Source organism: Macaca thibetana, chromosome 14 (assembly GCF_024542745.1).
Source record: "Macaca thibetana thibetana isolate TM-01 chromosome 14, ASM2454274v1, whole genome shotgun sequence".
Taxonomy (NCBI): domain Eukaryota; kingdom Metazoa; phylum Chordata; class Mammalia; order Primates; family Cercopithecidae; genus Macaca; species Macaca thibetana.
The window spans coordinates 94,671,276-94,686,599 of record NC_065591.1 but is presented as its reverse complement, the minus strand read 5'-3'; the positions used below and the strand labels follow the sequence as shown (position 1 = coordinate 94,686,599).

General features: G+C 38.6%; 1 protein-coding gene across 2 annotated transcripts; it reads left to right on the top strand.

Moving 5' to 3' along the window:
- Positions 1–745: 745 nt before the first annotated feature.
- On the top strand, positions 746–14,112 carry MMP8 (matrix metallopeptidase 8). 2 transcript variants are annotated; one of them, XM_050756843.1, is made up of 11 exons: positions 746–952; positions 2,185–2,251; positions 3,064–3,308; positions 3,970–4,118; positions 4,206–4,331; positions 7,398–7,559; positions 9,559–9,676; positions 10,539–10,672; positions 11,221–11,374; positions 12,066–12,169; positions 12,465–14,112. In XM_050756843.1, the coding sequence occupies exons 1-11, from the start codon at positions 891–893 to the stop codon at positions 12,572–12,574; spliced, it is 1,431 nt and encodes a 476-aa protein (XP_050612800.1). In that variant the 5' UTR covers positions 746–890; the 3' UTR covers positions 12,575–14,112. The 2 variants fall into 2 exon arrangements, with proteins under 2 accessions (XP_050612800.1, XP_050612801.1); XM_050756844.1 differs by lacking the exon at positions 2,185–2,251.
- The last annotated feature ends 1,212 nt before the right edge of the window (positions 14,113–15,324 follow it).

Below are 15,324 nucleotides of genomic sequence, written 5' to 3'. Positions count from 1 at the left end.
TTGAATCCTGGCCCCTCCACAACCTAAGCATGTGACTTAAACAGGTCATCTAAATGTGTCTGGATTTGATTTCATCTGTAAAATGGAGATAGTAAGAGCATCTCCCTCCCAAGGCTATGTGAAGATGGATTGGGGTAATACATGGAAGACAGTACAAATGTCTGGAGGATCATACATTTTTAGCAAATGTTCATTATTTTCATCATCAATATTGTTCTCATTATATTTTCCATGGAAAGTCTAGCTTACAGACTAGGGATTTTCTAATACATTGATGCCAAACCACATCCTCCAGAAGCAGCTTAAGGCCCCCATACAAAGCCTGCTTTGTAATAACATAGTCAGTCACTCATTCTCTCCACATACAGTGAGGGAGGATAAGTACAGAGATTCTCTAATTGGGTTCCTTGGTCCCAACATATCTACCACAAGCCTCAAAATATTCCCCTGCACAAGTTAATTCAACCTCAACATCTTACATGGCCAGAAAATGTATCCACATAACCTCAGGATTAGTCCCCTGTTCCTTTTTCTCGACCAATTTTGTAAAAGGAAATAACTAAAACACCCAAAAGCAAAGAGGAGAAAGTTGGAGTTTTGAAAGACTGTTGAAAGCCTCCCCCATTTTGGGGTACTGAATCACATCATAAAATTTCAAAACTGTCAGAGTGTAATTAACCTATGTTGCTTCATATTCCTGATACAGCAATTGTTTAAGACATGGCTTTAAAGAGGACTGCAAGAGAGCTGTGACACATGACGCTGTGAACGTCAAGGTGCTCGCCAGGGAAGGGCCCTACCCAGAGGGGCAGAAAGAAAGCCAGGAGGGGTAGAATTTGAGGAGAATATCATGTTCTCCTTGAAGATGCTTCCATTTCTGCTCTTACTCCATGTGCAGATTTCCAAGGCCTTTCCTGTATCTTCTAAAGAGGAAAATACAAAAATTGTTCAGGTAAATGAACTATCAGTTAGGTGATGGTTAATTTGCTGATTATTAGGAAATAGTGTGGGTTGTTTTCTCTTGTTAATTAAAACAGCCTGAAAGAAATTATTTGGGTGATTAGTTTGAGGTTGAACACCTCCTTTTAGTGATTTGGAGGGTTCCAAGCCGGTAAGGACTAGGCCTTTTAAAAGCTGGACATGAAAACAAGCTGAATTCTTTAAAGACTGGGAAAATACTGCTGTAGAGCTACCTCTAGCTGGGAAACTTTTGTAGAAGAAATGGTTTTATTTATAAAATGATGTTATTTTCTTTCTCATTTACCTAAAGTTTTTCCTTCCAGGATATCTGCAATCAAGTTACTATATGTCTGGTGCTTCCACACAGGCATTTTCTTTGCTGTCAAAAATTCCAGATATAGAAAATAATGTGAGGATGGTAGATTATAATGAACTAGAAATCAGTACATAGTATAATCATATTTCCCAGCACCAGATTGCGAACTGTTGATAAAGTCTTGGAAGCATTATAAAAATAGAACCAATAGTTTTTTTCCATTGTTTCACCATCTGAAAGTGAAGCCGAATTTTTAAGAAACACAAAGGAATTCTGCCACAAATCTCTCATGCACAGTTTTCTTAGCATTACAGTTTGGGGAAAACATTATTATTATTATTATTATTATTATTATTAACAGGTTATCTCTTACAATGGTAATTGTAACCCCCGGGTTGATGTAAAGTTCATTGAGTGCTTATTCCATGCAAGGCAACTGCTACCATTTCACAAATATCTCATTTAATCCTCACAAGAACCTTATTGGAGCATTATTATTTTCATTTCAGAGACAAAAATATCTTAAATCAGATAAATAATGTGTCCAAGTGCTCACAGTTAATTCATGGCAGAGTTAAGATTTGAACCCAAGCCTGTCTGATTCCAAAGTGTGTGATCTAGTCAGTGTCACCTACTGCTGTGGTCAACGTGTATCCCTTGAATTTATGTGTTAAAGACTGAGTAGCCCATGTGACAGTGGGTCCTTTAAGAAGTATTTAGGTCATTAAGAAAGATTAATGACACTCTGGTGGGACTGGGTTAAGTCTTGCTGGAGTGGGTTCTGGCTCTTGCAGAACTAGATTAGTTATTAATAGAATGGGTATTATAAGGAGGGGCTGCCCTTTGTGTTTTGCCCCTTTTCACACATGCTTGCTCCCCTTTCATTTCTCTGTCATGTTATGACACAGCACAAGGCCATCTCAGAAGCCAACCAGATGCAGCCACCTGATCTTGGACTTCCCAGACTCCAGAACTGTGAGAGAAAATAAGCCCCTTTTATGTATAAGTTACCCAGCTTCACATATTCTGTTATAGCAACAGAAAATGGACTAAGACCCTGACAAGGCGCTAGGTATTCACAGGCAGCATGAAGTCTAGTTAGGTTACAGTTCACTATGTATGAAGAAACTTTTAAGCCATACTTAAAATAGATAATTTTTAGGCTAAACTTTTTAGATTTTGACTAAACTTAATTTAACACTTCCAAAGAGTTACTTTGGTGAATAAAATGCTAATATCAATGATATTGCTGTTCCCCAAAAAGATATTTGGAATTATTTTGAAATTATCAGTTCTTATTTGAGAGGCAACATGGTGAGTTAAAATCTGAATCATCACTTGGAAAATTCCTTAATTCTCTGTACTTCCATTTGTTCACAAAAATAATTAAGCCTTTTCTACAGTAATGAAGAGGATAAAAAAGAAGGACTGCATTGATGCAACAAATACCTCAAGAGAAGTCAATTAATGTTAGTTCTAAGTTTTTTATAAAAACAAGAAGACAGTCTCCTGACTGTAGAGTAGCACTTTACCTGTGTGATGTGATCCTCATCCCTGATGAGGCACTTTTTTTTAATGCATAACCGTTAACTGGAGCACTGAGTGGAGAAACTGTTCTTTCTAAAAAGCATTGTTCTCTCAAAGCCAACCTACGAATTAGTTTGTGTTATTGTTCGGGTGGCTCTCAGGTTATCAGACCTCTGTAGTAACTTAGAAAGGGTTGCAAAATGACCAGAGAACTGGAAGTACTTTCACAGCAAGACCTTTATGTGCTTGTCTTTGTCCAGGACTACCTGGAAAAGTTCTACCAATTACCAAGCAACCAGTATCAGTCTACAAGGAAGAATGGCACTAGTATGATTGTTGAAAAGCTTAAAGAAATGCAACGATTTTTTGGGTTGAATGTGACGGGGAAGCCAAATGAGGAAACTCTGGACATGATGAAAAAGCCTCGCTGTGGAGTGCCTGACAGTGGTGATTTTATGTTAACCCCAGGAAACCCCAAGTGGGAACGCACTAATTTGACCTACAGGTGATATTTCTAGGGTTTCAGGATACGCTCATTCATCCAGTATGGACTGGGCTTTTATATGACAGACACTGTTCTTGGGATACACTAGGAACAAGTAGATAAATATCCCTGCCTTTGTAGAGTATGAATAATGAATGAATATGGGAATGAAAATGTTGAGATACCATGGATTCTTTCCACTCCAAAGCTTCCCGTTTTAGTCTTCCTTCTCCAACAATCTAAAGAGGACTACAGCAATGTTAGACTATCTCTCTAAGCACTTACTTTGGGACCCAACAAAGGCTTAATCATTGCTAGAGAGAGTCAAGTCCCTCCTTTCATACATCTTAATAATAATAATAATATCTAATATTGTGGAATATTACTATTTGACAAGCAATGAACTAAATGCTTTATATGTATTTAATCCCCACAGCAGCCCTATGAGAGGGATACTATATTAGTATCCTCATTTTATGAATAAGAAACTGAGGTTTAAAGACATGTATTAACTTGTTCAGAACCCACATCTGTCCTCCACCCTGAGACCTGCACTCCCTCCTTATCCTCTCTAGTGATAGCACACCATGATGCAACTCACTTCAAAACAGAACAACTCATCCATTGATGGACTACTGTTCTAAATAAAATTTAACTCTTCATACATCCTCTCATTTTGAAGCATTCTAAACTATACACCGCAGCTGTCAGAGACTGATGTAGAAGGAGCTATTAAGAAAGCCTTTGAAGTCTGGAGTAAGGCGTCACCTCTCACCTTCACCAGGATCTCACAGGGACAAGCAGATATCAACATTGCTTTTTTCCAAAGAGGTAGGTGCAAAGCAGTCACGCTCAGTTTTGCTTTCTTTGGCTAACCTGAAACTTGGCAAGGATCTAATACAAATGTTCTGATTTCAGATCACGGTGACAATTCTCCATTTGATGGACCCAATGGAATCCTTGCTCATGCCTTTCAGCCAGGCCAAGGTATTGGAGGAGATGCTCATTTTGATGCCGAAGAAACATGGACCAAAAACTCCACAAGTAAGTTAATCAAGATTATGTCCACACACAGCTTCTGAATTAACCTTTTACAGATTAGAATACACACATACACACACACACACACACACATGCAATAAAGGTAACATAATATTTCAAACTCACGAAAAGTGATCATTTGAAATTGTTGCTACCTCACTATACTAATTCAATTTGGCTTTAGAAAAAAAAAAGAAAGAAAAAGACATGCTGAATCTAATTACTGACCTTACTTCTTAGGGCAGAGATCAGAAAACTACAGACTATGGCCAAATCCTGCCTGGTCCCTGTCTGTATAAATAAAATTTTATTGAAACAGGGCCACATTTATTTGTTTATATATCATCCATGGCTGCTTTCACTCTACAATGGCAAGCTGAGTAATTGCGACATAGATCATTTGGCTCACAAAGCCTAAAGTATTTACTATCTGGTTCTTTACAGATCCTGCTTTAGGATGTATCTTTATTTTAATATTCCCAAATTTAGTGATGTTTGAAAAGAGCCTATTTTTCCATTTTTTTTGGAAATTCATTTAGAAATCAGTCTATTCAGAAAAGAGCAGCCACCTTCCCTCTCATCTAGTTAGTTCATCTTCTTGGAGCTTTTTTTCAGTGGTATGCTTCTGTGCAGCAAGTCACTCTTTTCAGGAGAAGGCTCCTATTAAGAAGGACTGGGGCCGGGCGCGGTGGCTCAAGCCTGTAATCCCAGCACTTTGGGAGGCCGAGGCGGGCGGATCACAAGGTCAGGAGATTGAGACCACAGTGAAACCCCGTCTCTACTAAAAATACAAAAAATTAGCCGGGCGCGGTGGCGGGCGCCTGTAGTCCTAGCTACTCAGGAGGCTGAGGCAGGAGAATGGCGTGAACCCAGGAGGCGGAGCTTGCAGTGAGCCGAGATCGCGCCACTGCACTCCAGCCTGGGCAACAGCGTGAGACTCCGTCTCAAAAAAAAAAAAAAAAAAAAAAAAAAAAGAAGGACTGGGCTGCATGAAGGGAAGAAATGAGGCTGAGTGCAGGTATATCCAGACCATGTGATACTTCCCAAAACATGGCGTAACAATATGCCAGAGAGCACTTTCAGAAAATAATCAGAAAGGCACCTTTTACCTTTGCTTGGCACCTGTTCCTCCTGCCATTTTCTCAACATAGGTATGTTACGAGGGTCTATTCTACCTAAGTCCACATGTTAGCAGCTGTGTGTAGCCAAAGATAGGTAATAACCCTCACCTCCTCTACATTCCTATTGCCCTCCTCACTAGTTCAGATGTTCATTACCTCTTACCTGAACGAATGATCTAGATTCCTAACTGGACTCTCCATCTCCAGTCTGTGCTCCCTCTAATTTTTCCTACCATTGCAGCAGGGTTTGTTTTTGGAAAGCCCATCTTGGATCACATCACTCTCATGCTTGAAAGTTTCAATGTTTACATATTCTGCACCAAATAAGGTCCAAATACCTCCCCTTGGTATTGAAGGCTCTTGGTGATTGTTCATCCTTCTCTTTCTTGGTTTGTCTTCTTATTTCACATATACCATTCACATTGGGCTAACACCCACATTGTACATTCACTGTTTCTAGGTCACACCCTATGCTTTTCATTTTCCTCACATTTGCTTAAATTGCTTCCTCTCCCTGAAATACTCTTCCCATGCCCCAAGCACCATCTTTTAAAATCTCTCTCATCTTAACATGCTATATATGTCAAAGGCCACCTTCTATCTTGCCTTGTGCTGGAAATGAGAACTTTCTCTGCAGAATTCTGACAGCTTTTGTATCTCCTTCTCTGTCATCACTCATTGTGTGCTTCTAAGTTGTTTGCACACATCTCTCCTCTTCTAGACTACGTACTCCCTGTAGAGCAGAGAACCACAACAAATTGCCCACAGTTCCTTTCACGATATTCCAGGCATTCAAAGATATTTTTCTGAAATGCACTCGTGAATGCATAATTTAAAAAGGATGTGATAAGAAACAATTCTTAGAGCATGGGTAGAATTTTAGCAGGCTAATTATCAACAGGAAGTTGAACATTGTAGTAAGAGCATGGATCTTGCCATTATACCTTGGTTTGACCCCAATCTGTCACTTACTAGTTGCAGGATGAAGTACAAGCTATTCAAAATCTATGGGCATCAGTCACTTTACTATAAAAATATTGCTAATAAAACTTCAGAAAAATGTTATGAGGATTACATAACTTTAGATTGCCTAGTATGTGGTAGGTACTCTACAATTACGCTTTTTGAAAAAAGTAGGCATGTACAAAAACGCATCAGTGTGTTTGTGAGGCAGCATATAGACTGGCTGGACTGAAGGATTCATGTCAAAAGGCAAGCACTCAAATATCTGCTGGAGACAAGTGGAGGAGGTCTTGAATGCCAGACAAAAGAGGTTGGGCTTTATTTCATAAGAAGTGGGATCCTGGGAAGGTTTTAAGTTCCCAGTTGTGAACAGCACTATGCTTATGGAAGTTAAAACATGCGGAAAGAGAACAATAAGTGGTAGGATTTGTCTCTCTTCAGTAGAGAATTCCTACAGCATCTTAGAAAGCTCAGAAACAGAGAAGAGCTGGTGCTAAGGGGTGGGTGATGAGGGAGCCAACATGAGCCAGCCCTCCATCTGAGGCTGCTCCACTGATGGGCTGGCTTCTCTTCTAACTACTTGCTCACAGGGACTCTACTCATGAGACTGAGGGTCTGGGACACTGGAGATGGTGAATGTGGGAACGCAAGAGAAGAAGGGTTCCTAAAGTCATGATGACTCTGCCATCACTTCTCCAAATCTCAGATGCACATTTGTAAAATATGAGAATTGGAATAAATGCAATTTTCTGGGTTCTAAGAGTTTATAAGAAGTCTGTACTCACCTAGTTCCCAACTGTGACTACTATTTTGATTCTTCTCAATGTCCACTTTCTCAGGTATCTGAAAGAAAGATGAAAAAGACAGCCATGGGAAGGGCTATTTCCCTGAGCAGTTTTGGCTTGGAGGTTGCATTCATTGAGATCATGTTTCTGCCACCCTGGGATCCACACTGAGCTGTTTACCATCCATGTTTGAATTTCAGATTACAACTTGTTTCTTGTTGCTGCTCATGAATTTGGCCATTCTTTGGGGCTCGCTCACTCCTCTGACCCTGGTGCCTTGATGTATCCCAATTATGCTTTCAGGGAAACCAGCAACTACTCACTCCCACAAGATGACATCAATGGCATTCAGGCCATCTATGGTAAGGTCTTCTAAAGAGAGTTGTAGTACATGGTGGGACCTGGGAATAGGCGAACACTCCCAGGATCTGAATATCTCTTCCTTTGCACTACTGCAGTTTCCATAAAACTGAACTCTGAAATTCCCCTGTAATACAGCATTAACAAAGAAGGTGTGAGGGGCTGAGCCTCTATTGCTGCCCTAAAAGAAAAAGAGTTTAAGAAGAAATGAACTACAGTTCTTCCCAGTTATTGTCTTTGGATGGTGGGAATTTTTTTCTTCTTTTTTAGGCTTCCCAAATTACCAATTTTAATTTTTTTTTTTTTTTTTTTTGACGGAGTCTTACTCTGTTGCCTAGGCTGGAGTGCAGTGGCTTGATCTTGGCTCACTGCGACTTCTGTCTCCCAAGTTCAACAATTCTCCTGCCTCAGCCTCTTGAGTAGCCGGGATTATAGATGCCTGCCACCACATTTGGCTAATTTTTATATTTTTAGTAGAGAAGGGATTTCACCACATTGACCAGGCTGGTCTTGAACTCCTGACCTCGAGTGACCTGCACACCTCAGCCTCCCAAAATGCTGGGATTACAGGCAGGAGTCATTGCACCTGGCCCCAATTTTAAATATTCTAAAAAGACATGACTATTCTTTTTCCTACAGCAATCCTGCTCCTAGATGTATCCGTCAAAGAAATTCTCATATAGATCCATAAGGGAACATGTACAAATCATGCCAAAGATGTTCACTGAAGTCTTGTTTGTGGTGGTGGAAGTTGGAAGGCATCTGGGGGTCTATTAGGAGAAGACTATACAGATAAACTGTGGTAGTTGCACACCATGAAGTGATATGCGGCAGTCAGAAGCATGGTACTAGATGCACATGTGGCAACAATACAGATGGGTCTTTAAAACTTCATATTTTGTGAAAAAGAAACAGAATGAGATATATTGCACAATGTACAATTAAATTACACAATATATAAGTCTATGTAAATTTAAAATGTGTATAAACAAAGCAAGGCATTTTCAAGAAGAAGAAGAGGAATGATAGTAGAGTATAGAGAGAAAAAAAGAAAATTTTTAAGGCATTACTGATACATTTCAAGGATAAGTATAGGGGCCTTTTGCCATATTGCCTGGATAAGACCATTACATCTCTCTTCACGCTTGCCCTTCTGTTCCCTAGTTGGTTGTGAATAAAAACAAGAAACCAATAAGGGATTTACTGCTCTCTAAAAAAGTGTGGAATGGAATGGAATGGAATGGAATGCAATGCAATGCAATAGTGGATTGGAGTGAAATATAATTGAATGGAGTGGAATGGAGTGGAGTGGAATTGGGGAAAGCCCTTTTCCCTCTCTGGTGGGACAGCACTATAAAATCAAGCAAGCATGCCAGGGTGCCACAACCAGGGAACTTTTTTGTGATTGTAGATATTTCAGAAATGTTGAGCCTACCCTAACTGCCTCTATTCCCCAACTTCCTCCTGCCCACCCCAACAACACCCCATTATTTTGTTCACTGGTGTTTTTATCTTAACTATTATAATAGCCTTTCATTCCACAGTGAGAAAACACATGAAAATTCAAGTACTTAGAGAAAAACTATTGCTAAAATTTGACTTAGATGCATGCTATAGGGTAAAAGACTAATATTCTTTCCTGAAAGTGGATTTCGGTGAGGAGAGAGGCAATAGATACTGAGTAACCGAAAAAGCAGAAAGAGGAACTGAGAGATCAGAGAAGAATTAGTTAGAATTAAAAGGGAAGAAAGGGGCATAGAATTCAAATTTCTTTACTTCACAGTTTGACCTGGAACTCACCCTGAAAACCATCATTACGCTTATTAAAGAAACAAAAACTTTAAAAGGATGAAATATACAGTTACTTTAATACTTTATGGGATAGTCTTGTAGCACTTACCCTCACATGAAGACCCTTCACCTTTCTGAGAAGTCTCTGATGTACCCAAGAGACACACTGGACTTATGCTCATAAAAAAGACCTTTTTTTTTTTTTTTCAGGACCTTCAAGCAACCCTATCCAACCTACTGGACCAAGCACACCCAAATCCTGCGACCCCAGATTGACATTTGATGCTATCACCACACTCCGTGGAGAAATACTTTTCTTTAAAGACGAGTATAAAATTGAAATATTTCTTCCTTTGATTCCTCTTACTGATATACCTTAAAACTGGATTCAAATTAGGTCACACGTTAGTCACCTTTTCCTTGAATTGTACACTTCTTCTCATTGGAATTTTTTATAGGTTCTGGGGCACCACTAGGATTATCATAGACCCTGAGCTTAACTTCATCATCTTCATCTTTTAAAGACTATTTGTACCATTTTTATGTCTATACTGAATTTATGCAATCAAGTATTTTCTGGGTAACTCAAAACATCCAGGAAAAAAAGCAAAACATGAAAACATTCACAAACGTTCAGATGCCTTTGGTAATATAAACAGACATGGGCTACAGCTGCTTGGGAACCCCAGAGCTGAAACACTAAAGCACCATTCAGTTCCATCCAAAATCAGTCAAGTAAATGGAACCTGCACTTAGCTAGCTGTGCAGCAAATCATCTAATTGAGCAAAATTTTTTTGTACATTGGCTATTTCGTGAGTGTGCAATCACAGGCTGAGTGCACGTGCTGTTGCTTTTATCAATATATTCTTAGCATTTAGTCGGAGCAATAAGGAAAGATACTGCAAAGTAAGATTTTTCAATGTCCAAGGCAGGACAATGCCAAATGTAATCAAATAAGATCACTCCCATAACCTCCTCTGAAAGCTGTGATGTACTCTCCAGATGGACAATATCACTGTAAAGCTTAGCCATATGCTGGTCACCATGCTAGGAACTTTGCATTGGTTAGTTTGTTATATTCTCCCAGCAATCCTGCAAGGACCATCACTAGCCTAAAAGTCACAGGAACTGCCTACTTAAGACTGTTATGTGTAAGTGTGTGCATGTGTGTTTCCTTATGTCCCGTTAGGTACTTCTGGAGAAGGCATCCTCACCTACAAAGTGTCGAAATGAATTTTATTTCTCTATTCTGGCCATCCCTTCCAACTGGCATACAGGCTGCTTATGAGGATTTTGACAGGGACCTCATTTTCCTATTCAAAGGTAACTTCCTAAAGTTTTCATCTTATGTTAGTTCTGCCTGAAGGGAGGGGGCAGGACTTCTTTGTGATCCCTTCCAGGTTCATGGTGAGCTAATGACAGCATTAAGCTGGGCAGGCTTTTGCCAGAAGACTAGGGTTGGGCCCCATTGGGACCACTAACTACTGTGTGAACCTGAGTGGGTTACTTGCTTTTCAGCCTTGGTTTTCTCACCAACAAAATCAGACCACACTAGAACTGTCATTCGCATTCTTCCATCCTCATCCCAGATATCCTTCTCTAAGACTCCTCAAGGCTGTAATTTGGTTTCTGTATAAAAGTCACACAAATTGTGGGGCCTTGAATGTCTTGCTCAGAAGTTTTAATTTTTTATAGGCACTGGGGAACCGTTAAGCTTCTCACAGCCCCCCTGAACTTAACTTTATCATCTTCATCTTTTAAAGACTATTTGTTCCATTTTCATGTCTATGTGCAAGACCAAGAAGTGGTATATATATTATTTTGCAAAAATGGAAACGTCTTATTTAACATTTAACCTGAATCATTGACAGGCAACCAATACTGGGCTGTGAGTGGCTATGACATTCAGCAAGGTTATCCCAGGGATATATCAAACTATGGCTTCCCCAGCAGTGTCCAAGCAATTGACGCAGCTGTTTTCTACAGAAGTAAAACATACTTCTTTGTAAATGACCAATTCTGGAGGTAATGTAAACTATTTTTTCAATTGTAGGTTGAAATCTGTGTTTCTCTACACTGCTTACAAACTTTCAAGCATTTGAAGATTTAAAACAATCTAGGTAATCTCCAGTAGGTTTTACCAAGAATATATTGTTTTTACAGGATGATTGATGTTACCATGGCTTTTGAAATTTTTCATTTTTATAAAATTAAAATCTCTATGCAATAGTACTGAGGATTCTGCATCATGAAACAGAAATCCTTAACAAAGCACTAGCGTGAGACACAAAGAAAGATTTAGGCTAATTCTCACTTATGAGTTCAATTCAGACATATGCAAGCAAATGTTATCCAGATAGCCTGCAGAATTTGGTTCCCAAGTTGAACCTATTATGTACATTTATATATATACACATGCAGAGGGAGTTATACTATATACCAGTTAAGTAAAAGCCTTGAAAATATAAGCTTACTTTGGGAAATAACAGTGTGTCAGCCGTCAAGCCTGTTTTCGAATTAATGATACCCATATGTTTTATAAATGTGTACCCTTAGGTAGGGAAATTAACCATTCTTAATACTAGTAAACAAGGCATTGTGAGAACTGAATGAAAAAATATGTGTGAGGAGACTTTGTAAATTATACACAATTAAAAAAATATTTTTGTTATATTCTATATTGGTGTTAAATCTGGTGACATTTTGTTTTTACCAGATATGATAACCAAAGACAATTCATGGAACCAGGTTATCCCAAAAGCATATCAGGTACCTTTCCAGGAATAGAGAATAAAGTTGATGCAGTTTTCCAGCAAGAACGTAAGTAGGAAAAAAAAACTAATAAATGTGTTGGTTGTTTGTTTATTATAGAGGAGGCATGGTCTTACTATGCTCACCAGGCTAGTGTCAAACTCCTGGCCTCATGCAATCCTCCCACCTCAGCCTCCCAGAATTCTGGGATTACAGGCAGTAGCCACCACACCTGGGGTTTAAATTTTTTAAATAGCATGTTTGCATTGGAATGTTATGTTGGAATAAGGGCAAGGTTTTCTAACTGAAGACATCTGAGATATTCTGTAAGCTAATTCAATAAATTATCTCTCTTTTTTTATAGACTTCTTCCTTTTCTTCAGTGGACCAAGATATTATGCATTTGATCTTATTGCTGAGAGAGTTACCAGAGTTGCAAGAGCCAATAAATGGCTTAACTGTAGATATAGCTGAAGCGAAATCAAATGTGGCTGTATCCATTTTCAGAATGTGGAAGGGAAGTTCAGCATGCATTTTCATTACATTGTGTCCCACTTATACTTTTCTCGATATTAAGTCATTGTTTCCCATCACTGTATCCATTCTGCCTGTCCTCAGTGAAAATATGTTTGGAATATTCCACTGTTTGCAGAGGCTTATTCAGTTCTTACACATTCCATCTTAAATTAGTGAATCCATCAAAGAGAAGGAAAGTAAGCCTTTTTGTCACCTCAATATTTACTATTTCAATACTTACATATCTGACTTCTAGAATTTGTTATATTACTTGCCTATCTGACTTCATACATCCTTCAGTCTCTTTAAATGTCCTATGTATATCTTCTACAAGCAATTTAGAACTAGATTTTGGTTAGAAATAAGGGTTATAAACAATCTAGCAATACCTTTTGCCTTTACAGAAAATGTGGTGCTGTTTTCTACCCTTGGAAAGAAATGTGGATGATATATTTCGTGGGTTGAATTGTGTCCCCCATAAAAGATACGTTGAAGTTCTAACCCCAGGTACCTATGAATGTGAGCTTACCAGGGTCTTTGCAGATGTAATTAGTTAAGTTAAGGTGAGGTCACACTGAATTAGGGTGGGCCCTAAATCCTTTATGACTGTTGTTCTTATAAGAAGAAGAGAGACATAGCCACCTAGGGGAGGAGGCCATGTGAAGACAGAGGCAGAGATTCGAGTGACGCATCTGCAAGCCAAGGAATTCCAAGGACTCTAAGCCACCAGTAGAAACTTGGAAGAGGCAAGGAAGGATTCCCTTCAAGCGTGACCTTCAAGCGTGACCCTGCTAACACCTGCAGAATTCAGACTTCTAGCCTCCAAAACTGTGAGGGAATAAATTTCCTTTGTTTTAAGCCACCAAATTTGCAGTACTTTGTTACAGCAACCCTAGACATGAGGTACTAAACACACCCTTACAAAAATGAATCAACATAGAATGCAGAAGTGGAACCCTTGCTAAGAACTATTGGGCATCTTCCCAGAATAGCAGCCAAAAGAGAACCACCACTTCCTCTCCTGCCTCCTCCTTGCTCTCTCCTAGAGTTCAAACCCAAATGGGCCAGTTGGATCTGATGTTCCTCAGTTCTTTGCTTCTATTTCCTGGGGTACTCAGGAGGGCACACACTATAGATAACTGGGGTTTGCTGCATAAAATTCAATGTCTCATTAAGTTGCATTAAACTGAGCTTAGATGTGTAAGTTTGCTAACTGATGGGTTTTTTTTGTTAAGAACTATAGGATTTATGGGACCATGTCTAGCTAGTCCAGATGTCAAAATCATTATAATGTTATATATGCTGTTATTAGAATATAATATAGCTTATTATACAATAAATATGTGGACTATAAAATGTATTTCTCACTAGTACCTCCTATTTTCTTTCTCTGTTGAAGTTTTTAAATCCCACAGATAACTAATTTGGCAACTTTATTCTTGTTCAAAAATTAAAATAATCTATTACATAAGTTCATATTAAAGATTTTTATTTCAAATGACTGATTTGTGATTTGCTTTTAATTTCTTAAAATATTACCACATAATTCATCTAAAGTATAAAAAGGAATAGCAAATTTTAGATATATTTGCAGATATATAATTCCTGTGTCAGAATTATTATAATACTGATAATAAACTTTAGATACTGCTTCAGAGTGTGTGAAATATTTTATAAATATTTGAGGTCCTCAAAAATTTCCTCAAGTGTGTTAACACATTATTCTCAACTTATTTTACAAAATAAGAAAACTGAAACAAGTATATACTCTCATTTCATTCATTGATTTATTCAGCAAGAATTAACTACCTACTATGAATTATGTTTCAGGGACTGTGCTAAGAAAAATGAGAGAGATGTATAAGCAATTCATCATATCAATGTAACAAGTGCAAAAGGACCTATAAGAATTGAATATTCCATTTTTAATAGTAGAATCAATTTCAGACTATGATGTTTCCTAAAACTTTCTATAATGTCAGTTATGAAAGTTTTAGGAAAATGCAGGCATGAAAATGAGTGTCTTATCTTCTCAGAACACCTGCTAGTTGCACTAGGTATGATGGATTCTTGGCTCAAACCTCATCTATACATCTTTGAGATGAGAACTGATCTCATACTATTTTTAACCACATTTGACAGAATCATAGACAGTGAACTGTAATATGAAGTGTAATAAAGAATTCAAAGAGTTATTCCTTTTAAAAAAATTATCTTGTTGACAACATGTAGTATTTTCCAGCTGTTACACTGATATTTTGAATGAGCACAAGAGATATAAAGACCTAAGCTTAGAATGTATTCATTTATTTTTTGTTTATTTATTAATTTTTGAGACAGGGTCTTGCTTTGTCACCCAGGCTGGTGTACAGTGGTGCAATCACAGCTCACTGCAGCCTCAAACCCCTGGCCTCAAGCAATGCCCCAACCTTAGCCTTTCAAGTAGCTGGGACTACAGGCACACACCACCACACTCAGTTATTTTCTTTTGTAAAGATAGGGTCCCACTGCATTTCCCAGGCTTGTCTCAAACTCCTGGGCTCAAGTGATCCTCCTGCCTTAGTAGAGACGGGGTTTCACCATGTTGACTAGGCTGGTCTCGAACTCCTGACCTCAGGTGATCCACCTCCCTCAGCTTCCTAAAGTACTGGGATTACAGGCTTGAGCCACCATGCCACCCTGCCTAAGCTAGAATTTAAACAATGAGG

Bases quoted from the DNA above. Each gene is read 5' to 3' on its own strand.
- MMP8 (XM_050756843.1), top strand. From the start codon at position 891: ATGTGCAGATTTCCAAGGCCTTTCCTGTATCTTCTAAAGAGGAAAATA. The intron at 2,252-3,063 runs GTGAGAGAAAAT...GTCTTTGTCCAG, and splicing joins ACTTCCCAGACTCCAGAACT to GACTACCTGGAAAAGTTCTA. The intron at 7,560-9,558 runs GTAAGGTCTTCT...TTTTTTTTTCAG, and splicing joins TGGCATTCAGGCCATCTATG to GACCTTCAAGCAACCCTATC.